Source organism: Stereum hirsutum (assembly GCF_000264905.1).
Source record: "Stereum hirsutum FP-91666 SS1 unplaced genomic scaffold STEHIscaffold_2, whole genome shotgun sequence".
NCBI lineage: Eukaryota > Fungi > Basidiomycota > Agaricomycetes > Russulales > Stereaceae > Stereum > Stereum hirsutum.
In genome coordinates, this window is record NW_006763132.1 from 1,471,241 (window position 1) to 1,493,182 (window position 21,942).

The 21,942-nt window shown below is 52.1% G+C and overlaps 10 protein-coding genes and 1 non-coding gene across 11 annotated transcripts; 7 read left to right on the forward strand and 4 right to left on the reverse strand.

Annotated features, from left to right (window-relative positions):
- Nucleotides 1-920: 920 nt before the first annotated feature.
- STEHIDRAFT_50222 (uncharacterized protein) lies at nucleotides 921-1,187 on the forward strand (the record flags this gene model as incomplete). The annotated part of the gene is made up of 2 exons (XM_007299346.1): nucleotides 921-1,103; nucleotides 1,158-1,187. The coding sequence occupies 2 exons, from the start codon at nucleotides 921-923 to the stop codon at nucleotides 1,185-1,187; spliced, it is 213 nt and encodes a 70-aa protein (XP_007299408.1).
- A 204-nt stretch (nucleotides 1,188-1,391) lies between these two features.
- On the reverse strand, nucleotides 1,392-2,835 carry STEHIDRAFT_144460 (uncharacterized protein). Its single transcript, XM_007299774.1, has 8 exons — nucleotides 2,700-2,835; nucleotides 2,532-2,627; nucleotides 2,345-2,469; nucleotides 2,187-2,260; nucleotides 2,116-2,122; nucleotides 2,015-2,059; nucleotides 1,868-1,947; nucleotides 1,392-1,806 (listed from the first exon to the last, which is right to left on the reverse strand). The coding sequence occupies exons 1-8, from the start codon at nucleotides 2,764-2,766 to the stop codon at nucleotides 1,527-1,529; spliced, it is 774 nt and encodes a 257-aa protein (XP_007299836.1). The 5' UTR covers nucleotides 2,767-2,835; the 3' UTR covers nucleotides 1,392-1,526.
- Nucleotides 2,836-2,968: 133 nt separating this feature from the next.
- STEHIDRAFT_165427 (WD40 repeat-like protein) lies at nucleotides 2,969-4,411 on the reverse strand (the record flags this gene model as incomplete). The annotated part of the gene is made up of 4 exons (XM_007299775.1): nucleotides 2,969-3,118; nucleotides 3,174-4,044; nucleotides 4,116-4,306; nucleotides 4,355-4,411. The coding sequence occupies 4 exons, from the start codon at nucleotides 4,409-4,411 to the stop codon at nucleotides 3,044-3,046; spliced, it is 1,194 nt and encodes a 397-aa protein (XP_007299837.1). The 3' UTR covers nucleotides 2,969-3,043.
- Nucleotides 4,412-4,506: 95 nt separating this feature from the next.
- STEHIDRAFT_128016 (DNA-directed RNA polymerase RPB5 subunit) lies at nucleotides 4,507-5,432 on the forward strand (the record flags this gene model as incomplete). The annotated part of the gene is made up of 6 exons (XM_007299776.1): nucleotides 4,507-4,584; nucleotides 4,636-4,718; nucleotides 4,793-4,844; nucleotides 4,953-5,012; nucleotides 5,095-5,204; nucleotides 5,288-5,432. The coding sequence occupies 6 exons, from the start codon at nucleotides 4,507-4,509 to the stop codon at nucleotides 5,430-5,432; spliced, it is 528 nt and encodes a 175-aa protein (XP_007299838.1).
- Nucleotides 5,433-7,157: 1,725 nt separating this feature from the next.
- Nucleotides 7,158-8,345, forward strand: STEHIDRAFT_128017 (terpenoid synthase; the record flags this gene model as incomplete). Its single annotated transcript, XM_007299777.1, has 4 exons — nucleotides 7,158-7,450; nucleotides 7,545-7,833; nucleotides 7,936-8,210; nucleotides 8,270-8,345. 4 exons carry the CDS (start codon nucleotides 7,158-7,160, stop codon nucleotides 8,343-8,345), a joined length of 933 nt encoding a protein of 310 aa, XP_007299839.1.
- A 464-nt stretch (nucleotides 8,346-8,809) lies between these two features.
- Nucleotides 8,810-11,442, forward strand: STEHIDRAFT_118198 (flavo protein). The gene is made up of 15 exons (XM_007299778.1): nucleotides 8,810-8,905; nucleotides 8,960-9,014; nucleotides 9,065-9,147; nucleotides 9,206-9,219; nucleotides 9,273-9,302; nucleotides 9,362-9,573; nucleotides 9,632-9,690; nucleotides 9,742-9,844; nucleotides 9,905-10,088; nucleotides 10,152-10,318; nucleotides 10,383-10,700; nucleotides 10,760-10,847; nucleotides 10,915-11,041; nucleotides 11,097-11,184; nucleotides 11,244-11,442. Exons 1-15 carry the CDS (start codon nucleotides 8,850-8,852, stop codon nucleotides 11,298-11,300), a joined length of 1,641 nt encoding a protein of 546 aa, XP_007299840.1. The 5' UTR covers nucleotides 8,810-8,849; the 3' UTR covers nucleotides 11,301-11,442.
- Nucleotides 11,443-11,666: 224 nt separating this feature from the next.
- Nucleotides 11,667-15,664, reverse strand: STEHIDRAFT_90932 (cystathionine beta-lyase). Its single transcript, XM_007299729.1, has 10 exons — nucleotides 15,380-15,664; nucleotides 14,604-15,097; nucleotides 14,188-14,540; nucleotides 13,785-14,121; nucleotides 13,393-13,694; nucleotides 12,962-13,330; nucleotides 12,815-12,905; nucleotides 12,640-12,753; nucleotides 12,410-12,569; nucleotides 11,667-12,350 (listed from the first exon to the last, which is right to left on the reverse strand). The coding sequence occupies exons 1-10, from the start codon at nucleotides 15,639-15,641 to the stop codon at nucleotides 12,061-12,063; spliced, it is 2,772 nt and encodes a 923-aa protein (XP_007299791.1). The 5' UTR covers nucleotides 15,642-15,664; the 3' UTR covers nucleotides 11,667-12,060.
- A 138-nt stretch (nucleotides 15,665-15,802) lies between these two features.
- STEHIDRAFT_144464 (uncharacterized protein) lies at nucleotides 15,803-16,478 on the forward strand (the record flags this gene model as incomplete). Its single annotated transcript, XM_007299779.1, has 4 exons — nucleotides 15,803-15,821; nucleotides 15,875-15,960; nucleotides 16,013-16,228; nucleotides 16,281-16,478. The coding sequence occupies 4 exons, from the start codon at nucleotides 15,803-15,805 to the stop codon at nucleotides 16,476-16,478; spliced, it is 519 nt and encodes a 172-aa protein (XP_007299841.1).
- A 336-nt stretch (nucleotides 16,479-16,814) lies between these two features.
- STEHIDRAFT_90937 (homocitrate synthase) lies at nucleotides 16,815-18,987 on the forward strand. The gene is made up of 7 exons (XM_007299733.1): nucleotides 16,815-17,078; nucleotides 17,148-17,369; nucleotides 17,440-17,781; nucleotides 17,835-17,888; nucleotides 17,950-18,127; nucleotides 18,189-18,308; nucleotides 18,379-18,987. Exons 1-7 carry the CDS (start codon nucleotides 16,886-16,888, stop codon nucleotides 18,659-18,661), a joined length of 1,392 nt encoding a protein of 463 aa, XP_007299795.1. The 5' UTR covers nucleotides 16,815-16,885; the 3' UTR covers nucleotides 18,662-18,987.
- A 173-nt stretch (nucleotides 18,988-19,160) lies between these two features.
- On the reverse strand, nucleotides 19,161-19,231 carry STEHIDRAFT_t67. Its single transcript has one exon. It is a non-coding gene; the product is annotated as a tRNA-Gly (tRNA).
- Nucleotides 19,232-19,350: 119 nt separating this feature from the next.
- Nucleotides 19,351-20,928, forward strand: STEHIDRAFT_118201 (ClpP/crotonase). The gene is made up of 7 exons (XM_007299781.1): nucleotides 19,351-19,565; nucleotides 19,633-19,875; nucleotides 19,940-19,984; nucleotides 20,051-20,092; nucleotides 20,152-20,273; nucleotides 20,363-20,605; nucleotides 20,679-20,928. Exons 1-7 carry the CDS (start codon nucleotides 19,508-19,510, stop codon nucleotides 20,772-20,774), a joined length of 849 nt encoding a protein of 282 aa, XP_007299843.1. The 5' UTR covers nucleotides 19,351-19,507; the 3' UTR covers nucleotides 20,775-20,928.
- The last annotated feature ends 1,014 nt before the right edge of the window (nucleotides 20,929-21,942 follow it).

Consider the following 21,942-nt stretch of genomic DNA (forward strand, 5'->3'; position numbering starts at 1 on the left):
ATCCTCGTGTAGGCACATGATATGAGGGTTCAGTTTATGGGAGGTCAACTCAACAGTGGTCCTTTATGGCAAGTTCAGCCTTCGTTCCATTCGTTGCCACTCAATTACTGAAAAATCTGCTACATCGGGTACAGGTTTCGCCAGTCGGGCTTGAACATGGTGAGTTCTGTTTGTGTTGTTGTCTTGTTTGTTTACCCCTGACACTGTATATGATGAGACTAGCCGTGGGTGAAAATGATGACAGAATAGACCTCGCAGGAGCTGAAGTGCGAGAGTTGCAGGCTGGCTTTGGGGAGGATGACACTGCTGTGGAATAACTCGGGTTTGATGGGCAAGCATGGTTGACCATGTAGAGTACTACTTTTCATGTACCCAAGCTAGTTTTCGTAGTTTTGGTTTTGGGCAAGGAACTTCGGGATGGCTCTAGTTTTTCTGTGTTTGCAAAACTGGTGCCAGTTTCAAAACATGCAATTTAGTTTGCCTTGTTTCTGTGTTTGGCAAGTTTTGGCTGTTCGCTACTCGAAAACAAGGCGAAAACAAGCGAAAACAAAATGGAGTGGTTTACTGATGAGAGTGGCAGTGACGACAATGTCTCAGAGATCCACAGTATCCATTGTCTCAGTCTTGTTCTGCGTCACCTAACCCCAACATATGAGTAAGAATACCGCAGCGCAGTTATCATATGGAGTCCGAATAGAGCCAGAACAGCGTGCGATCTCCGGCCAATAGTAAACGACCAACATGTGGCGGGAGCCGCGCGGTTGGGCGCGTCCAAGAAAGGAAGGCGGTTGGGTCGGCCGCGTTATCCTCTTGACGCGCTGCGAGACGTCCTACCTCCATAACCATGTCGGCCACCAACGTAGAAGATCTCAAGGGTGCGTCTTCCTCGTCTACTTTCCTCTTTGCCAGCTGAAGCATATATGCTGATCACAGCACGTGTCTCCTCCCGTGATGAGCACATCCGGGAAACTTGGGTTCGCGCAATGGAAACTCGCATCGTGAAGGACATGTTGCAGACATGCCAACGGTCTGAGAGCGTTAACCACTACGAGAATTGCAGGGAGCTCGCGGATAAGTACATTTCTATGTTGAGAGAAAACAAGGTACGTCTTCATCAGACGCTCTCTGACCAGGACGAAACTCAATCACAGGTTCAGATCCAGGGCTATAAGCATATAGATGTATAGCTCCGGACCCCCAATGCACCTCCTCGAAATCGAAAATCGCATAATGTTCGAATCACAACGTCTTCGCTCTCATCTGTGCTGGAAACAGCGTGACATTAACGATACATTGGTGGTGAGGATGACTCCCGCTCTAGACAATACAAATCATTGTAAATCCTCGGCCATTTCCAACTGAATTTGGTGCTGCACTTCGCATTTTTCGTTCGCAATCATGGCACATCTGTGCTTTGCCAAAACCTATGGTGATTGGGACATTATATCATCATATGCTCACGAACACTACACGATTAAGCAAATTCAAGAACACTAGAATCCAGAATGCTGTCGAGGCTAGTGCTTTTACTTCTTGCCCTTCCTCCTCTTGCCCTCAGTACCACTCGTCTCTGCTCCACTCAGCTCATCTCCACTGCTCACTGCACCCTTCTTCGCCGCCCTCTTCCTGTGGTGCTCTGGGATCCACTCCTCCTGATATCCTCCAGCACCACTAGCCGTGACAGGACCAACAGGGGCAGATACGGCCTCTTTACGTGGCTTACGGGTAGTTTGGGGGACGTATGTCTGATAAGCAATGTAGCCCAGGCCACTAAGCAGAGCAAGTACCGTGGCGTAGGTCGAAAGCCTATAATGACGGGCGCATGTTGTGAGCCGTCGCCCGCACGAACGACTGAGGAAAGACATACATTTTGAGATCGAAGACGGACAGTTCAGGTTCTACCACTGTCACGATGCCATCGAACGCGGGGACGATGTACGTGTTGCCCTATAATAGGGTAGTAGCGTCGGGAGAAGTAAGTAGGAAGTATATTCAACGATGTAAAGGTCCGTACCTCGGCCTCATGTTGGACCCAAAGGTTGAGCTTTAAATCTCCCGGCTGCAACGACAGTGAGGCTTTTACTCCGGCGGACTCTGGTGACACTACAAACGTACCTTGAATCTGAATATATGGATAGAAAGATCAGTCATATAGCGCGAGAAAGAAGAAGAGTGAAAGCACGGACTCGCTGTGGAAGCTGTAAGGAAGACGAATTTTTGCTCCTTCCATGAGATTGATGCCATATGTCAGATTACTGAGCTGTAAAAGAGTATGAGAACCAATGAGGACTAAACCCAAGAGTGTACAAGGAAGTAGAGTGGAGAAGATGCGGACAGGGCATACCGTTTTGAGAGTCTTGTCCGAGTCTGGGTACCGGAACTCGCCTGCAGCAGTCAAGAGGGTGACATTCTTCCCAAGATTGTTCTCGATGTTCAACCACATCTGGTTTCGCTCGCCATTGACGACATCTTCAGAGACCCGTCCAGGATATTGAGGAACGCTGGCAGACGAACAGAGCAAGAGCACGTACGACCGAAAGGGTTGCTCTCGGGGAAAGAGGCAACGACAAGAACCTCAGGATCCGGCTGAGTGTCCATCTCCTCTACTTCAACTTCATCCATGGGTGCTATTGAAAAAAAAAAAGAGAGAACGAATATGAGTTCACAACGCCTGTGGATTAGGAAGGGCCTGTACTCACCGACTTCAACAGCAAACACCGAGGTCACTAACAACACAGCGGCGGCAAAGAAAGTACCGACGCGCATCGTGAGGTAGTTTATAAAACGAGAGGAAGGGAGGAGTTAGAGTTCGGTCAGGCCGTAGAAGTGTTTGAATCGGAAGAGCGCGTTCGTTCGTGCCACGTCCTCCACTTTCTCAATTTCCAATTGCCTTCCATAGGTCCCTCACGTGCTTCGCGGCAAAATAACTTGTGCTTCGTCCGTTCGGTGAACGCGAAAGTATTCACTAGGGTATGCAAGAGCGCGTCTGGGCAGCAAAGATACAGTGGTACAATAAATGGCTACATTATGGCCTGAGAAGAAATTAACCAGCCAACTTTTTCACCAAGTCCTTTGCAATGTCGTCGCTGTCTGGAGACTGATCTGGCAGCCAGAACGCCTACGTGGTAAGGTCAGTTTTCCGGCTGCACCAAACAATAATATGTTGTACATACAAGTTCCGCTCCCGCTGAGGCCATCATTGCAAGCCGAGGGTTGAACTTGACACATCGTGCTGGACCGGGATGGCCATCCATTTTCGTCAGAGGTTGCAGGCGCCTCGGCGTAGCCTTCAAATCGATAGGTCCTGTTTTCTCCCCCAGATCCTGCACGTCCCATATACAAATGCGCCCATCCAGTCCGCCTCCGACAATATAGTTGCTATCTGGTGTCCAGCACACCTCCTCCCCGCTGCAGCCTCGTTGAGGCTCGATGCCCAGTGGCACCTCTGGTCGTCTCCTCTCTAAACTGGCATGTCCCACTAGTTTGGCAAGTAGATGGCCTTCAAACGCGTCCATGACATAGTGCGCATCGCCCGAACAGCCGACAAGGAGGTACTTGCCGTTCGTGGAAAAGGACATGGATGTTATGTAGATGGCGCGCGGTGGAAAGGAGATAAGGGCTAATGTCGGATCCTCGAGGGTGATGGTCAGGAAAGGAGCTTTGTCAAAGTTGGCCTGATCATAGAGCAGGATTCGAGAGTAACGATTGACGGCGACAGCGAAAACGACCCCGGTGCTATCGTAGGCTACGATGGGAGCAGCGGGGAGGTTGAGAAGACCGCGACAGGTCGGAGTACGGAGATCCCAGAGACGAACAGTGTTGTCCATGGCTGAGGACATGAAGCCATCGTCAATAGGAGATACCTCTAGGGAGATAACCTTCTGAGTGTGGCCCTTGAAATACGACAGATATTTGTTGTCGTGTAGAGCATGGTACCTAATGGTGTCATCCTCCTTGGTGGACGCATGAATGATGTTCCTGTCGCTGTGAGTGAACCGTGGAAGGTCGACACCGTACTTTTTCGAGTAAAGGGTCTTCAGGTGCCTGCGAGAACGCTGCTATCAGTCAGTCGTTGAGGGCGAATGAGCGCGAACATGAGGTGGGTGGCGACTCACTTTGCGGTCTTGCAGCTGTACAGTCGAAACGTTTCATCATCGCCTGCCGTGATGATATGGCCGCCCTTGTCGTCGAACGATATGCCTGTGATGTGTCGCGGGCCAGTATTTTCCCTAGGGCGGCTGCCAGCTGCTGGAAGCGGACCTGGATCGACTGCTGTCTTGAATATCTTGGCCGGTTTTAGCTTTCCCTGTGACATCTGTCAGAGAGTCTCGGGAAAAGTACGGCTCAGAATTACCATGAGGGAGGGCGTCAGAGTTAGAGAATGGATGGGCCCAGTATCCGTCGGTGCCATAGTCGTTCAGAGTGGGTTGGGCGAGTCGTGGGACTCAGCTGAGACGCGTCAAGGACACACGAGCTGAGTTTGAAATACTCTCGTCTCTGCTCATCATGTCTTCCTCAGACGACAGTGAGGCTGCTACGCTTTGGAAAGTAAATCGTACAATTCAAGAGCTCGTCAAGGATAGGGTCAGCTCGTTGGCATCTTAACTCCGTCAGATGGTGACCGACTATGAGCAGGGCTACCAAGTGGCGGACGATGAGATTCATATGGACCTGTCCACCTTCGAGTCTCATTATGCAAACAGTGCAGGGAGTGTCGAGTGTGTCAATTTTCTCTTCGTCATATTCAAACCATAGTGCCGAGCGCAGAACATGATGTGACGTCTTGCCACAGTCGGAATCAACTCAATTTCTTCACCAATCTACGAGTCAACCCTCAGATATTTGTATTTTCCTGAGCGTCGGTGTCAAAACGATGCGCAAGTGCGTCACCTCTGGCTCTCTCAATTGTTGTCTGACCTAACTCGAGCAGGCTTTCACAAATCATGACGGAGAAGGACATACGCAGCGGCGTCATCATCTTTCCTGGCATCATGACCCCATCGGCGCGCAAGGTGCATTGCCTATGCCGCTCAAAATGTGCTTATGTAGCTCAACGCCCTCTGCACAGGCATACTCACAATGGCAAACCTCAAGGTTGAAGAGTTTGCGGAGGCCGACCTGCTCGTATACATTACACATCACAAACTCGTTCCTCGACACGACGTTCTCACTCCAGAAGAAAAGAAAATGGTTCTTGAACGCTAGTGTGTCCCCCACCCTTCTCCCTCCTTTCCATATCACATTAACGACAGTTGTCGCTTAAATAAACGCCTGTACTGACATGCAGCCACTTGAAGGAGACACAGCTTCCTAGAATTCAGCCAGCCGATCCCATTGCACGATATTATGGTCTTCGACGAGGTCAGGTTGTCAAAATCACTCGCCCGAGTGAAACGAGCGGTCGGTACGCCAGTTACCGCATATGCTTTTAAAGGCTCTGCCTTGCTCGTTTCACTGGTCTTATGATAAATCCACGGTGGGACGCAACGGCCCTCTCCACTATTGTATCTATTAGCTCGTGTTATTTGTTTTGCTAATGCTAAATGTCCACGCATCCCTTGTCCTCGCTTCCGATTGCTTTCACGGATGGACATCTATCGTGTCCTAATAATGCGCTTTTCCCGACTGCGAAGTGGACCTTCTGCAGAGCTCCCAACTTCTAACTGTGTCTGTTGGGCAGAAGACTCCTCCGGAGGTCTCACATTGGTTTCACCTCAGGCGCGAGTGCACTTGTGGGTCCGTCAACCTCGATGGAATGGAGATCCAAGTAACAGCCTGCCTATACGACCGAAGGCTTCTTCGCCTTAGGCCCCGGTCTGCTCGGGTTTCGACTTCATTCTTGTGCTATGGATTTTCTCAGTATTTGCCTCCCGAGATCATTTTGAACTTCTTAGACAGAATGAACCTCGAAGAATGTGGCGTACCATCTGGGAATGTCTCGCCGAAGATTTCAGTCTTATACAACCATCTCATATCGGTCAGCGAGAGGCTACTTCGCGAGACGTCCTCTTCACCATGCTACCGCATCGCCGCGTGCTTCATCTCATGTACGTGGCAATATGTCGTGTCCTACTGCCGTCGAATTTTCTCGGCTTTCGGATATGCAGCAAGTTCACTTACATACGAACCGTATCATGTCATTCTCAGGGCTACTCCATGTACCACCCGCTCTCGAGTCTTGCCGGCTAAGATCGCGATTGCGTTTCAAGAACGTTTCAAATAAGTCAGAGTAAATAACAGCACGTCAGAGAGAGACCAGACGTTTCGGTACGTGTCTATGCACTCTCCGTGGCTCCATAGCATTTGTACCGTAACTCCACAGCGCCGCCCGGCCGACTCATGGTCCCAGGCCACGATGTCAATATTTCCTATTTGCTACAGTTAGATAGAACCCACACTTCCTTCTTACCCCGCATAGGGGCAGTAACGTGACCGCGCTACTTCGTGGGAGTGTCTGCAGGCGACTACTATTTGCATGTACATACCGATGAACTCGACCCGGTGAGTATCGTTGCTTGTCAAGATCACCACACCAGTACCGAATGAGCGTCGTATTTGAGGACTCCACTCATGCCTGCTCATTTCTGCTTGGCGGCTCAGCGAACTTTTCCTTATCTGGAGACCACGACCTTTGATTACGAATGACCCATAATAGCCCTCGGCCCCGCTACGGATGCTTAATGGAACTTGAAGGCAATCATTGCAAACAAGACCATCGTGCAGACATATATCGGGCTGCGTTTACATGGCCGTCATCCCGGACATGCTCGCCTTGCAGCCCGCGAGTCGTCCTTGAGGCTTGATCTGGATTGGGCCAACCTAAGCATGCAGTACGAGAGGAGGTGCGTGTCAATTTTAGGGTCATCATGATTATCTCGTGTACGAAATTTTGACCTGCCTGCCCCCGGCATAGGCCCCGCTCGGGACTATAAAGGGCGGGCTAGAAAGTTAGCGAGCCTCATTTCGACCATCGTGCCTCCACTATAAACCTCGTCATTAGTACTTCCCCTCTCTGTCGACAGTCCGTCTGCCTTTTCTCGAATACCGGAATGGCTACTTCAAATCCTCCCTCCACCCCTCATCACGAGTCATTAATCCTCCCTGACCTGCTTTCTCTGTCGACACCTTTCAATGGCTCGACAAACCCGCACTGGGCCATGGCCGCCCCAGAATCTTCAGCCTGGGTCTCTAGTTACAACCTCTTCTCAGACCGGAAGCGGACTGACTTCATCACTGGTTCGAACGAACTCCTCGTCTCACACACATATCCTCATGCCGATTATGATGCCTTTCGAACATGTTGTGACTTTGTAAACTTGCTGTTCGTCATTGACGAGATTAGCGACGATCAGAGCGGAAAGGCCGCGAGACGGACAGGGGAGGTGTATCTGAACGCGATGCGCGATCCTGAATGGACAGATGGCTCTGACTTGGCGAAGATGACACAACAGTAAGCACTAGCGTGTTTTTTTTTTCGCTTCTTAAGCTCAGGGCGCACTGACGCTAACATGCACTTTGACTTTGGCTCAACTCATTATCCGCAGATTTCGCGCGCGTTTCTTGAGGTCGGTCGGACCTCAATCCTTCCGTCGCTTCCTGAGGCACAGCGAAGACTACATCGACTGCGTGGCTAAGGAGGCAGAATATCGCGAACGGGGACAAGTGCTCGACATGGATTCCTTCAAGTCCCTCAGGAGGGAGAACTCAGCGATCCGGTTGTGCTTCGGCCTGTTCGAGTTCACGTTAGGGATCGATCTTCCGGATTCAGTGTTTGAGGATGAGACGTTCATGAAGATGTACTGGGCCTCGGCGGACATGGTGTGTTGGGCAAATGTGAGTGACACCACACACACACCTCACTCCCTCCCTTCCTCTCCTATCAATCTTAGGCACAATGGATGTCGGGGCTGACATATGTCATAACTTGGTCGGAAGGACGTATACTCGTATAACGTGGAACAAGCTAAGGGTCACAGTGGGAATAACATCGTTACCGTCCTGATGGCTGCGAGAGACATTGACATGCAGGCTGCGAGCGACTACGTCGGTGAGTACTATGCGGAGTTAATGGAGGAGTACATGACGGCCAAGGCGGAACTGGCGTCGAAGTCGTTCGGGTCGAGGGATCTGGATGAGGACGTTTGGAAATATGTGAACGCGATGGAGAACTGGCCGATTGGGAATTTGGAGTGGTCGTTCAAAACGAACAGGTAAGCTGAAGGATTGCTGAATCTAAGCATATGAAGTTGACGATTTCTGGTATATGTAGGTACTTCGGCACTCTACACGACGAAGTGAAACGGACGCGATTGGTCGTGATCAAGCCTCGGAAAGTCGTTGTTTAGGTATATTGATGGTGCGTCGTGCATCGCGCTTTATCTCCGTCTGGGTTCCAATTTGACATGGCTCAAACAGGGATACTATGGACGCGGATATCGTATGTGCTGCTCTTTATTGTTATTCGCATTGCTTTGCTGTGGATGTGACGTCCTTCACGATATTGCTCGAGGGAGTTGAGTAGAAGATGCTGACTGAAGACAGATGTATTGTATGTGCGATCTTGTGAAGTAGCGCTCTCGGATCTGGTGTGTAACTTATTTGATATTTCGCCATGTCGGTTCTGGCCTTGGATAGAATTGCTGAGTGGGTGGCGCTATATGTGGCCCTTGGTGTCTTCCTGGCGCTGACATCACTCCAAACGGGAGGCGCGTCATTGGCCGACGCGATATAAACAGTGCATCGTTCCCGTCGCGTCTCTTCCCCCCATGCGACTACTCCCTACCCGCGCTCTCTTATCCCTCTCTCATTCACACCCCCACCATCGTCTTCTACTTTCACCGTTGCGCACGATGTCCACAAAGACAATATCCGTTCTCGACGAGTCTGAGCTGAAGGACGGCCAGATGTAAGTGCCGCACCCTCGGAAGCAATTCGCGGACAGGGGCTAACTGCATCCCAGGAAGGAGGTTGATTTTGAAGGCGGAAAAGTCCTCCTCTCTCGCCTCGGAGACAAGGTCTGTTCTCTTGAGCGACAGCTCTCCATGTATCTCACATACAACGACAGATCCATGCAACTAGCGCTTTCTGTACTCACTATGGTGCACCGCTTGCGAAGGGCGTGTTGACCGCAGACGGCAGAGTCGTTTGGTGTGCATTTTAATTCCTCCTATTTCTGCTGAGGTCTCACGACAGCTTCATTGTCCAGTCCCTGGCATGGAGGTCTGTCTGTTTTGAGTACATTGCACTTCATCGCCTGTCTCACCTTTGTGCAGCTTGCTTCAAGGTCACCAATGGTGACATCGGTTCGTCCATTTCGACTACGTTGTCCTTCTCACAGCTTATACCTCCGTCTCCGCCGCAGAGGATGCTCCCGCCCCGAATGCAATTCACTCTTTCCAAGCTCACGTAGCTGATGGGAAAGTCCACGTCACAGCAGATCCGATGAAAGCCTCCAAGGAGAACATGTCTCGTTCCCCACGCCTCCTCGCCACAGGTGCAGAGGTCGGCGGCCCAGGTGTCGTCATCGTAGGAGGAGGTTCAGCCGCATTCCATACCATCGAGAGCTTGAGAGAGGTCCATACCCTTTTTTGACCATTATCTTCGGAGCTCATGATCCGCGCATTCTTCTCAGCACGGCTATAAAAGTCCCATAACCGTTCTATCACGCGAGGCTTATGCACCAATCGACCGGTCAGTCGCTTTGTCGCCATGTTTTGATCTCTGTGCTGATCATCGTCCCAGAACCAAGCTGAGCAAAGCTCTCATTACCGACCCCTCCAAACTCGAGCTACGTAGTGCGGCTGATCTAAAGATCAAATACGGTACCACTCTCCGCACAGGCGTCGTGAGCATCAGTACCTAATTGCCCAGCCATACCCTCTTTCTGACATCACCTATCCCGTAGACCGTCACCTCAATAGATATCAAGGCGAAGAAGGTCATTCTAGACAGCGGCAAGGACGCGGTTTCGTACGACAAGCTCGTGCTCGCCAGTGGTGGTCTACCTAAGAAACTCCCTGTTGAGGGTTCCGATCTAGAGAACGTGTATGTTCTCAGAGGCGTTCAACAAGCTCAAGCAATCGATGAAGGTACGAGCCGGGAGAGGAAGCGTTGCATCAGACTCGTCGCTCAACTTTCGACACCATGAATAGCTTGCCAGGAAGGCAAGAATCTCGTCGTCATAGGCAGCTCGTTCATCAGTATGGAGCTCGTGGTCGCCGTCTCAAAGCGCAAACTCAAGTCTATCCACGTTATCGGCATGGAAGAATACCCCTTCGAAGCCGTCCTCGGCAAAGAAGTCGGTGCCGGACTCAAAAAGGTGAGAATCATTTCTCCTCATACCCATTATCTACTAGTTTCCTGTAGACTGAAAAGACTTGCAGTTTCACGAGTCACAAGGGGTTACCTTTCACCCCAAAGCCTCCATCAAGGCCATTCACAAATCTTCTTCAGAACCGAAGAAGGCCTCTTCCGTCGAACTCGAGTCCGGCGAGAAACTCGATGCGGACGCCGTCATCATGGGCGTAGGCGTCCGACCATCGACAGATTATCTCAAGGAGAGTGGATTCAAGCTCGAGAAGGATGCCAGCATCAAGGTGGACGAATATTTGAAGGTCATCGGCCATGACGACATCTTTGCCGTGGGCGATATTGCTACCTATCCTGAGTTTGGAGAGTATAAGAGAATAGAGCACTGGAACGTAAGTGCTGTCTGGTCAGCTTCCGTACTTTATCTTGCTTGAGGCTGACTAGTTCGCAGGTCGCAGGAAACCATGGACGAGCTGTCGGTAAGACGCTCGCAGGCGATCCTCAACCTTTCGTCAAAGTCCCAATTTTCTGGAGTGCTCGTGCGTTGTCCTTCCTTCAGGTCGGCTAACGCGTACTCATTGCATGAATTCGTCTTTCGGTATGCAGAGGGGCAACAGCTTCGATACTGTGGCACCGGCGCAGGTCACGACGACATCATCATCAAAGGCGACCCAGGCGAGATGAAGTTCATCTCATACTACGTGAAGAAAGGCAAGGTCGTCGCCGTCGCCAGGTCTGCTCTTAATCTTGCATCCTTTTTTGCACATATCTCACGCCGCGAGATACAGCATGCAAAATGACCCCGTTGTTTCGAAATGCTCCGAGCTCATCCGTCTCGGCTTGATGCCTTCCGCGGAGGAGATTCGTGCCGGCAAGGTTTGTTTCGTCTTGTTGCATTTCAAAGTTCTAGACATTGATTGGCCGTCATCACGCAGGATGTGCTGAGCATAGATACATCCACTACGAATGCGTTGTCGGCCGTGAAGACTTGAGCGGCCTCCGGGACTGAGAGGCTTCATACCAGTGTATGTTGGCGTACGTTGGGTATCAGACGGATGTACTTCTATGTGTTTTCTAGCAATGGACTCTCTTGTACAATATATAAGTCACGCACATCGTCCAGCGTCATGCCAGATAAATATGAACGGAAAAGATTTCCCCAGATAAAGCAATGACCGGCGCGGTAGGTGTCATTCCGATGGTTGCCCTCCATGCACGAGTGTCTTGCAGTCAGATGGTGTTGGATTTTCGTGAGCGAGAGTGAAAAAGCACGAAAAATCAGAGGAAAATGGACGAGGGATTGCAATCGCGCTGGTTGGTGAGAACGACTCGCGTTAGGGCAATCCGATGCCCTACGACGAGACATGTATTGCACAATTTATACTACTTGTACAGTACATCTAGAATATTCTACAAAATACTATAAACCTGCTCCACTTGCCTGTAAGGGCAAGGAATAACAACATGCGGCTGCGCCGCTGACTCAGACTGAATACCGAAACGTATCGAAACGTCTCGCAACGTCGAGCTGCAACTAGCTCGATTCTCAACAGATGGAAAGTACAGGGCATTCCGTATCACAGGGTCGAGGATAGTTGAACTGCTAAAGTACGGCTGCCAAAACCAGCACCAAAGATACACGAAGTACATAAATAAAAGACATACAAAGCACAGCACATATACACCGAAATCCACGCCTCTAAATTGCTGATGTTTTATCCCGCCAGACCAAGCGCTAACGCAAACTCATACTCATACGTACATCCACCTTCCCCTGTTGGACGCCCACTCGGACAAATCATGTAAGGGCTTCGACTGAAGCGTCGCCCTCAACGGCTCACGGCCGCCCAGTGCGGACTCATCGCCAGGCGTCTCCGGGGGAGTCTGTGTATGAGCTGTGGCGGTCGGATGGTCGTCGTAGTTGTTAGGATCGTAGGGCGAGAGGATGCCGAGACCAGAACCTCCGACAGAGGTGAGATAGGGAACGTATCCGTCTTCGGAGAGACGAGCCATGAGGTCCTTTAGAAGGGATTCCTCCATGTCTGTGTGGGCCAATAATATCAGGCTTGTGATAAAAGAGGGAGCATCGAAGGATACGAACCATCCGGTACAAGTGTGATTGAACAACCGCCTCCTCCGGCACCCGTGAGCTTCGTGCTCAGCCCGTAAGGGCTCTGTGCCGTCCGAGCTTTTATGATCTCCAAGACCGGGTGTGAAACACCGAGCGACACGAGGTGAGCGTGATTCTCTTCGATCAGGGCCTACAGATCACAGAAGTCCAGCAAATCAGTCTAATGTCGTAGTAGGAATGGAAGAAGGTGAATAACGTACGCCCAAGGCAGAGAGCAACGCTGGACGCGACAACTCAGGGTCAAGCAGAGCACGACGAGCCTCATCCGTGATGCTCTGGATGGCATCGAGGACCTTGTCAACGACTTCCGGTTCCTAGATATGAAAATCGGTTCAGCACGACCTAATTCCGTACAAACGAATTCTGAGAACTCACCGCAGCTTTTTTCGCACCAACGCCAGCGACCAGGCTCTTGGTGTCACGAGGAACCCTCGAGTCAATGAGAAGGAATCGAAGAGACTTGAATCTATATCAAGACTGAGCCAAGCAAAAACGAAGACGATCAATGGGATGTATGCGCACCCGCTGATAGCCTCCATCCCGGACTTCCTCGTAAACCCGGGCCTAGTGTACGCCAAAGCCCCGCCAAACACGGCCACAGAGTTGTCCACCCCGCTTGGGTTTCCGTGCAGAACCTTCTCGGCGACGAACGCCCAGCGGTTGACCTCTTCCGAGATCTCGCTCGGGATGGCACGGCGACCTTGATGGGAAATGTGAATGTGTCCGGGTCCGGACGCGTCGGCGGAGGTGGTAGGTGGGGGCAGCGAAGGGAGGTTTACGCGTTGGTGGAGGAGGAGAAGACAAGTTGCGACACAGGTAGAGAACGAGGCTGATGAACCGAGACCGGCACCTACAGGAAGAGTGGACCTGACTGTGAAACCGAATGACGGCCTAAAAGTGAATGTCCGGTCAGCCGGTGCAATGCGTGCAAACAACATGGCAAATCTGCTTACCGTTCACCTCCGTGGGCCATGCTCATGTACAGGTAAAGGAAGGCGATGGCTGCAGGCTTTGCCTTGTCATTGATCGTTGAGGGCAAAGCACGCGCTGCGATCGCGTCCACCAACCTCTGGTCCAACACGTCCGGATGAGCGTCGCCCACATTGACACTCGTCACGGCATCCCAAGGCAGCTCGTCCAACACCCACTCGTGACTGAAATCACCCAGATCCGAGAACTCTATTCCTAGCTTGCCATCGTGACGAGGGGTTGTGAGTCCATAGCAGCGTAAGTCTACTGACGCAGCGACGGCCGTCTTTCATAAGACATCAACAAATCGAGTCGCATGTATATCAGCAACGGCGCCTTTGATCGACATACGTAGATAAGGGAGCGTGAGACTCACCACACCGTGTACGACGGCATGCTCTCCAAACAGGATGATCTTTCCAGGGGCGCTGACGAACCACTCACGGTTCTCCTTTGTGCGCCCGGTGACAGCATTGTCGTTATAAGCCAGCTTCTCGACAGCGCGGCTGATCGAGACAGGCTCCCGTGGTAAGCTAGCGCGCACAAAGTGATGCTCAGTTTCACTAGCAGAAAGAGTAATAGCGCCAGCCTCCAAAAGAGCGCGCTCAAGATCGTCGAGGAGGTCCGCAGGGTCCTCGATGCCGACGCAAAGACGAATGAGATCCTCTGGAAGACCGCGAGCAGCACGGATTGCGGGGTCAATAGACGCGTGCCTTTGATCAAGACCACGAACTGCGTTAGCATCTGTTTCGCCTAACATATAGATCGACGCTACTCACGACATGACGCAAGGCATACTAATCAAAGAGTTCACACAGCCGAAACTCACGCTGATGCCCCAAAGTCGAGTAGCGCCAACGATGCGCTCGCTAAGGGCCTTGTCACCAGTCGTGAAACTAAGCACGGCGCCATAGCCCGTCGCGATACGCTCGTGGATTTCCCGACCAGGATGGCTCGAAAGACCGGGATAGTGCACCTTGAAGCCGAGACGGTCAAGCATGTTGGCGACAGCGAGCGCGGAGGTCTGTTGGCGATCCATGCGGACGGCCAATGTCTTGATACCTCGGAGCAGGAGGAAAGAGTCGAAGGGACTGAGCGCGTTTCCTACAGAGTTCACGACGAACGCCATTTGCTTTACGCGCCAAAGAACAAAGTCAGTGGTCTGACCTGTTCAAAACTAAGACAAGGAGCGAACCTTGTGGAGGTCATCACGGTTGCAGACGATAACGCCGGCCATTAGATCATGATGACCACTGAGGTACTTCGTCGCGCTGTCATACACGATATCTGCACCGTGCTCGAGAGGTCTCTGCAGGTACGGGCTCATCATGGTGTTGTCCACTACGACGATAGCATCCGGTGCGCGTTCCTTCACTTCAGCAGCAAGAGTGGCAAGGTCGGCAATCTTCAGCAGAGGGTTTGTGGGACTCTCGAGGAGGACCATCGCTGTCTTTCCGGCCTGTATGTATTTGAGGAGGGACGTCGGGTCGGTGGTATCGACGTGATGGACAGTAACGCCGACATGGGTCTTGACATATGTGAGCAAACGATTGGTACCTCCGTAGAGGTCGTCTCCTGCGATAATCTCGTCTCCGGGTTTGAGGAGACGGAGAATGATGTCAAGTGCGGCCATGCCGGAGGAGACTGTGATAGCATGGGCGGCGGATGATATTTTGGCAATATGGTGCTCTGCAGAACTGGGTGGTGAGCACGACATGAATGCGTTGACGGAGAGGTAATAAAATGAAACGGAATAACGTCTGCGGTGTATTTCATTGGGTAGGTAGATATATGTGGCACTGGTCAGACCACTTGTGAAACAGCGCCTCCTTGTGCTGACATGATACGTGCGGCCGCAGAGAAGGTATCAGGGCGACGGGACGTAGAGCAGATATGCGTCGTCCACTATTATCCGGACGCAGACGGAGGCAGGAAAGCAACAAGGATGCGAACGGAAGACATTGAACATACCTAGATGACTTCTGGTGGGATTGCCACTTCGCGAGTAATCAAACTCGTTTCCTACACCCTTGAAGGTGGAGGACTGATAAATAGGAACGGAACTGGACCCGTACTGGTCTTTCATGTCTGGGTTCTCTACGGTCGCACAGAGTGTCGCAAAGCGGTAGGGCTGGCGAGGACGGTGAGGGGACTCAGGCTCTGGAGTGGGCAGGTCGTGTGGCCCAGTGAGGGACGAGCTGGCCTTTGCCTTTGGGTCTATTGAGGGCGACATTGTGGGGATATGCCGAGCGGGGAGATGGGTGTACGGAAGAAAGAGACGACGAGGAACTAATGGGGAGTCAAGGGAGTGCAAGATGAAGTTATGGCATGAAAGCGTGGGAAAGGATGGCGAGAGAGTTGTGGATTTGCGTAAACCGTTCTTTCTTCTGAACGATGCCTCCCAGGCGACAACGTACGGTTCTTTCGCCACCCCCTCTTCTCGCCACTCATATTTTCCTTCGAAAGCTGCTCGCAATGCTCAGGCCACTGTCCACTTCGTCGGCGACGACGTCGTCGCCAAGCGCACAAAGCGCCATCTCGACGAACTCGAAGTGCGCCCTACGCCACCCTTCATCGCCAACTCGCTCACTCGTTCTCTCCTAGCGCTCCAACTACACCGAACCTTCCTCTAGCTCTTACCCTGGTCTTGCAGACGACGATGACGAACCTGCTGCCAAGTCTGCTAAGGGTCGTGCGCGTCAAGTAATCTCAGACAAGCGTCTCCAGGCGCTGCCAGGTCCAAAGCGCAAGAAGTCGACCATGAACGTTCGGTCCGCCGTCCTCTATCCAAAGAGCCTTGCGACGTTGATTGAACAATCCGTACGCTCGCGTTATTCCTCACTTTCTTTACACCCTCACGCTGTCCTTTTAGGGCATCGCGCACTTGCCACCGAGCGTGCCTACATACCTCACTGCGACCGCCGCGCCACCGAAGGTTCCCCCTCGTGCGCTGTGTTCAGTCTGTGGCTACTGGGGCCGCTACAAATGCATGAAGTGTGCGATGTCGTATTGCGATCTGAATTGCCAGACGACCCACGACGAGACGAGGTGCGAGAGGCGTGTGTTGTGAGGACTGTTGCCCGAGCTTTTTTCCGTGATACCAACTGGCGCTTGTACTTTTACTTTGATCTGACGAATGATACATGGTTCTCTATGCACCTTGTTATCGATCTTCACTGCGTCCGGCGTTGAAACTACCTAGACTAAGTTGGTGGCCCACCGTGGTGCCACCCGTTCGTGCATCGGCCGCCAGAAATTAGAATTCGGCCGGTGCGAGATCACGTGTGGCGCGGTAAGCGCTCTTCAGTTTGACTCGGGCAACGCCGCGGCATGACTCGATCAAGCTTGGAAACTTTTTGTAGGCAATCTTACTGGCCAGCTCCAACTTATAGTCCTTCTCCGCTCTCCCCATCCCCTCTCTCCATCTAACAATTTCTGCCACCCCCTTACACTCATACAACAACCACATCTCCTCCAATGTGCCCACACGCAAACGGCGACGCCCTGCCCAACGGCTCTTCCGACATGGTCGGCATCGAAAATACCCCTAACGGCGTCAAGAGCGCAAACGGCCACACTGACTCGCAACGTCGGAATCCGTATGCTCCCCGTGCTTCCGATTTCTTGAACAACGTCTCAAACTTCAAGATCATCGAGAGCACTCTCCGAGGTGCGAAAAAGTTCTGTCGTCGTCGTAGCTATCCGTCAAACTAACCCTATGCTTTCGGGCGATACGTAGAGGGCGAGCAGTTCGCCAACGCCTTCTTTGACACCAAGACTAAAATCGCTATCGCTAAGGCCCTCGATGCCTTCGGTGTCGAATACCTCGAGCTCACCTCCCCAGCCGCATCAGAACAGTCTCGCGCAGACTGCGAGGCCATCTGCAAGCTCGGCCTGAAGGCGAAGATTTTGACCCATATCCGTTGTCACATGGACGATGCCCGGATCGCTGTCGAGACTGGTACGCTTCCTCCTCCTCGTTGTCTTCTCTGTTCTCATCGGACCTCATGTCTCATTAACGACCACATCAGGTGTTGACGGTGTTGATGTCGTTATCGGCACCTCATCCTTCCTCCGTGAGTTCTCGCACGGAAAGGACATGACCTACATCACCAAGACCGCCATCGAGGTCATCAACTTCGTCAAGTCCAAGGGCATCGAAGTCCGCTTCTCGACCGAAGACTCCTTCCGCTCCGACCTCGTCGACCTTCTCTCCATCTACCAAACAGTCGATAAGATCGGCGTGAACCGTGTCGGTATTGCGGATACCGTCGGGTGCGCCAACCCAAGGCAGGTGTATGAGCTGATCAGGACGTTGAGGGGTGTCGTTGGCTGTGATATCGAGGTGCACTTGCACAACGATACCGGCATGGGTAAGTCGTCGCTCGCCTTCACTGTGAGCTACAGTATTGACATCCATCAACAGCTATTGCCAATGCTTATACCGCCCTCGAGGCCGGTGCCACTCACATCGATACCTGTCCGTATCACAACTTCTTTCGAATTTTATCATCTACTGACAGTTAAACCTTCATCAACAGCCGTCCTCGGTATTGGTGAACGTGTCGGTATCACCTCTCTCGGCGGTCTGGTCGCTTGCATGTACGCCGCCAACCCCGAATACGTCAAGTCCAAGTACAACTTGAAGGCCCTCCGTGAGATCGAGAACCTGGTCGCAGAGGCCGTCGAGGTCAACATCCCGTACAACAACCCCATCACGTACGTCTTTCGATTCGATCCCGCATGGTACAAACGCTGACCCGGCGGGTTCCTCGCATAGTGGGTACTGTGCGTTCACTCACAAGGCCGGCATCCACGCGAAGGCCATCCTCAACAACCCTAGCACTTACGAAATCCTCAAGCCTGAGGACTTCGGTCTCACAAGATACGTCTCCATCGGGTAAGTGCTACACGCGTCCCACCCTTCCCCGGCGACGTGCTCACATTCAGGGCTCGTTCTCTTTCACCAGTCATCGTCTGACCGGATGGAACGCCGTCAAGTCCCGCGTCGAGCAGCTCGGTCTCAAGCTCACCGACGACGAGATCAAGGACGCCACCGCGAAGATCAAGGAGCTCGCCGACGTCCGGACACAGTCGATGGACGACGTCGACTCCCTCCTCCGTGTCTACCACTCCGGTATTCAGTCCGGTGAGCTCGAGGTCGGCCAGAAGGAGGCTCTTGACAGGCTGCTCCAGGAGCACCGGGACCGTCAGCGCACTGAACTCTCCGCCGCCGCCACCGCCGCTGCATAGACGACTCTTCGCCCTTCTCCACCTCTCACTCGCCGCGACTTTACATTCTACCGTACTTCACTCCCTCGTCTACCTTTTCTGCTCCCTTTCTTCTGTATGGACCACTTCATCGATCCAGCTCCACGACATTGCTTTCTTCAGACTCATTATCTCACTTCACATTCTTTTCCTCCGAACGCTCATGTACGACGGTGCTTGCTGTACAAAGAAAACAAAAACCGGCGTGAAGCCGGTGAAACGCACTTCTGTGCGTGTGCTCACGTCCAATTATTGATGTATACTATATATTAGTGCCTTGTAGGGTGCGCGTTGCAATGAATCGAAGGAAGTTACAGTTGTACGTTGACGTTAGGTAGCGTGCCTTTCAGGAATCAACAGTGTGCGGTTCCAACGGTGCGTATCACTGGGCGGCGTATGGAAGTACTTGTTAGAGATCCTTGACCTCGCTATTCTTGAAGAGAGGGAACCCGAGAAAAAATCAGATACCAAGCTGGCTTACTGCATTAAGAGGGAATCGAACCCCCGGCGGGTCGATGGCAACGACCCAGGTTACCACTACCCCATTAATGCTTGAAAACCGGAGTATAAAAGCATGTTCGATTCACAAAGTTCCATCCGCAAGTCAGTCAATCACACAACAATCACATGCTCCAAGTTGGACGCGACTCTCTCTCGGGCGAGGTTCTACACGAACGCCGAAGCATATCCCCAAGCACTTGATATTGGACTAAGAATAATACGGACATAGCCTTGTCTCCATGTACAGTAACATGGGCTCTGCGTGAATTCAAACTCTTCTCTTCCGCATCTTCCTGCACACTGTGTGAAGAGATGAGTCCGCCAGCAATGTACCCTCTTCAATTACCTTCTAGCTCCTCCAGTCCTTTGCTTACCATCACGCGTCGTACGTTCTTGCTAGCTCATTTCTGTCCATGTCCATGATCTGATATACACTCGTACTACCTATCCAGCTTCACCAGTGACATGGCAGATCGAACTTCATAATGGCGAGGACAATCGTCTGACTCGTGATGTCATTCAAAGTGCCTTCAAGCCAGCGCTGGACATCGTCGAGCGAGAGTGGCGTCAAAGCTGGCACGCATTGCAGAGCAAGCCCAAAGGCACGAAGAATGCGGAAGACAAGAATGCTGTGGATGGGCAGGGAGCTTTGATCATAGTGGGAAAGAGGGGCCAGGATAAATTCTTCAGCAATGGTGAGTTCTGTCCGGACTGACTTTCGTATATTGACTGAGTGTGGCCCTTATTCATGAACCACAGGATTTGACTACCAGAGCGTCGTCTCTGATCCGAATTGGTTCCCTCGTATGTGCAATCTGTCTCTCTTCTGCTTGGCGAAAGCTAGTACTGAGTATAGGTCGCACCGCGCAGATACCTTCGATCCTCTGCTCCTTCGGCTGTTGACATTTCCCAGTGAGTAGATTCATTCTTCGTAACACTTACCATGGAAGAACTGAAGCTGTCCAAACCAGTACCGACCGTTTGTGCGATCAACGGCCACTGCTTCGCAGCTGGCTTCATCATCGCTCTTGCCTGCGACTACCGCGTCATGACCGACGGCGCGAAGCGTAACGCTTGGATTTGCATGAATGAGGTTGGCTACTTTCTCCTCCGGGCTGATTCTTTGTCTATCTCAAACTAATAACTCTCTTTATCGGCCGTTGCTTCTCTCTCGGACGTAAGGTGCACTTTGGCGCCCCGTGGCCCACTTCTTTCGCCTACCTTCTTCGCGCCAAAATCTCCGCAATGCCCACTCATCGCAAGATTGCTCAAGAGGGCCACCGCTTCACACCCTCAGAAGCTCTACAGTCTGGCATAATTGACGAAGTTGTTCCGGGCGGTACGGAAGCTGTCTTGTCCTCCGCTCTCAAGATGGCAGAGGCGAAGGCTAGCACGGCAAAGGGTGGTGTCTGGGGCCTCATTGAGGTAAGTTCTTGTCCTCCCTCTCTTCTCCAATCGGTAAATACCTCTTAATCCCTATACTAACTTACGGGTCAAGACGGAGGTGTATAGGGATGTGATTGAAGGGACAAAGAAGGAGGTCAGGATGGTCACGCTCGCGATGGACGATGCTGCCGCCAAGGCCCGCTTGTGATCGCATTTTCCTCCGGTCTGTGAGCTTTGTGTCCTGTATAGTATCCTCCGCATGAGTTTTCCATCAGCATCTGCATGCACCGTGACTGCTCTACGCATCGTACTGAATATCGAGCGCATGGCGGCAAACTCAGCCTTTGTTCAACCATAGCAAATGCACTTCAAAGCGCCAAACTTCGAGAGCCAATGAGTACGTAGGATTCTTACTCGTTCAATGACCGCCTCCACTCATGACGCACCTCCCTTCAGTTTTACCCGTTCTTCCACGGCTGCTTCGTGCATGCTGGCCGCATACGGAAAGAAAACCTTCACGGCCCCGAGGGGTAGGTCCGTCTTCGCATATATGGACGATGCGCACTCCGCAGCGATGGGATAATTAGACTCTTCTTCGCACGAAACTCGCTCAAATCCTCTCTCAGACGTCATGGGGAGCAGCTTGGGAATACAAAATGAATACAAGAACGGTTCGACATCACAGTTTTGACTTGGCTATATGTGCTCTCAATCGTCATTCAAAGGCATAGTCGTTTCTGCCAACTGTGTAGGCTCAGGCACTGGCGCAAACCAGAGGCCCGCATTACCTTCATCGAATGTCACTTGCCTGGTCGTCTGTTGTGCTGTGCATCAAGTTGTAATTGGCCAATGGGCACTAACCTTCATAGGGATTCACGTGCCTCACACTCGCTCACGTTTTACCGCGGTCCTGTCCTGTGACCCCCTCGATGGTTGGCGCCGGGGAGCGGGCCTGCCAGGGAAAAAAAATGCGCCTGCCGGGTGATCCAGTGGGCCAGTTCTGATCTGAGCGTACCCCCACTGGACACAATTCTACAGTTGGTCCAAGCCCTCGCGATGCTCGACATTTTGAAGGGTCCTGTGCGTCATTGCTCTGATTTATTTTGCTACAGATTCCCCACCCCGCTGCCTCCTGTGCCTCCTATTCCCCTAGCCGACACGGGTGCGTAACAGCCGATGTCCATATCTACAGACGGTGCAGTCTAAGCGAAAATAGCCCGCTCTGTACCTCTTTGGATAGTTCCGGTTTTACTACGGGACAAGCCCAGTGAGCCGAGTCGGTCCCCGTGATGCAACTTAGACATCATCGCCTTCCCGCGCTACTTATTACCCCGCGTTCCCAACAGGTTGTCGGACATATTGCAGCATGAGAACCA

Bases quoted from the DNA above. Each gene is read 5' to 3' on its own strand.
- STEHIDRAFT_90937 (XM_007299733.1), top strand. From the start codon at position 16,886: ATGTGCCCACACGCAAACGGCGACGCCCTGCCCAACGGCTCTTCCGAC. The intron at 17,079-17,147 runs GTGCGAAAAAGT...GGCGATACGTAG, and splicing joins CATCGAGAGCACTCTCCGAG to AGGGCGAGCAGTTCGCCAAC. The intron at 17,889-17,949 runs GTCCGTATCACA...CTTCATCAACAG, and splicing joins TGCCACTCACATCGATACCT to CCGTCCTCGGTATTGGTGAA.
- STEHIDRAFT_144460 (XM_007299774.1), bottom strand. From the start codon at position 2,766: ATGCGCGTCGGTACTTTCTTTGCCGCCGCTGTGTTGTTAGTGACCTCG. The intron at 1,948-2,014 runs GTACGGACCTTT...ACCCTATTATAG, and splicing joins GGGTCCAACATGAGGCCGAG to GGCAACACGTACATCGTCCC. The intron at 1,807-1,867 runs GTATGTCTTTCC...CCGTCATTATAG, and splicing joins TCCGTCTTCGATCTCAAAAT to GCTTTCGACCTACGCCACGG.
- STEHIDRAFT_118198 (XM_007299778.1), top strand. From the start codon at position 8,850: ATGTCCACAAAGACAATATCCGTTCTCGACGAGTCTGAGCTGAAGGAC. The intron at 9,574-9,631 runs GTCCATACCCTT...CATTCTTCTCAG, and splicing joins CCATCGAGAGCTTGAGAGAG to CACGGCTATAAAAGTCCCAT. The intron at 10,089-10,151 runs GTACGAGCCGGG...CACCATGAATAG, and splicing joins AGCTCAAGCAATCGATGAAG to CTTGCCAGGAAGGCAAGAAT.
- STEHIDRAFT_118201 (XM_007299781.1), top strand. From the start codon at position 19,508: ATGTACCCTCTTCAATTACCTTCTAGCTCCTCCAGTCCTTTGCTTACC. The intron at 20,093-20,151 runs GTGAGTAGATTC...TGTCCAAACCAG, and splicing joins TCGGCTGTTGACATTTCCCA to TACCGACCGTTTGTGCGATC. The intron at 20,274-20,362 runs GTTGGCTACTTT...CTCGGACGTAAG, and splicing joins CTTGGATTTGCATGAATGAG to GTGCACTTTGGCGCCCCGTG.
- STEHIDRAFT_90932 (XM_007299729.1), bottom strand. From the start codon at position 15,641: ATGTCGCCCTCAATAGACCCAAAGGCAAAGGCCAGCTCGTCCCTCACT. The intron at 15,098-15,379 runs GTATGTTCAATG...CCAGTTCTGCAG, and splicing joins TCCCACCAGAAGTCATCTAG to AGCACCATATTGCCAAAATA. The intron at 12,754-12,814 runs GTGAGTTCTCAG...TTTCATATCTAG, and splicing joins TTGGTGCGAAAAAAGCTGCG to GAACCGGAAGTCGTTGACAA.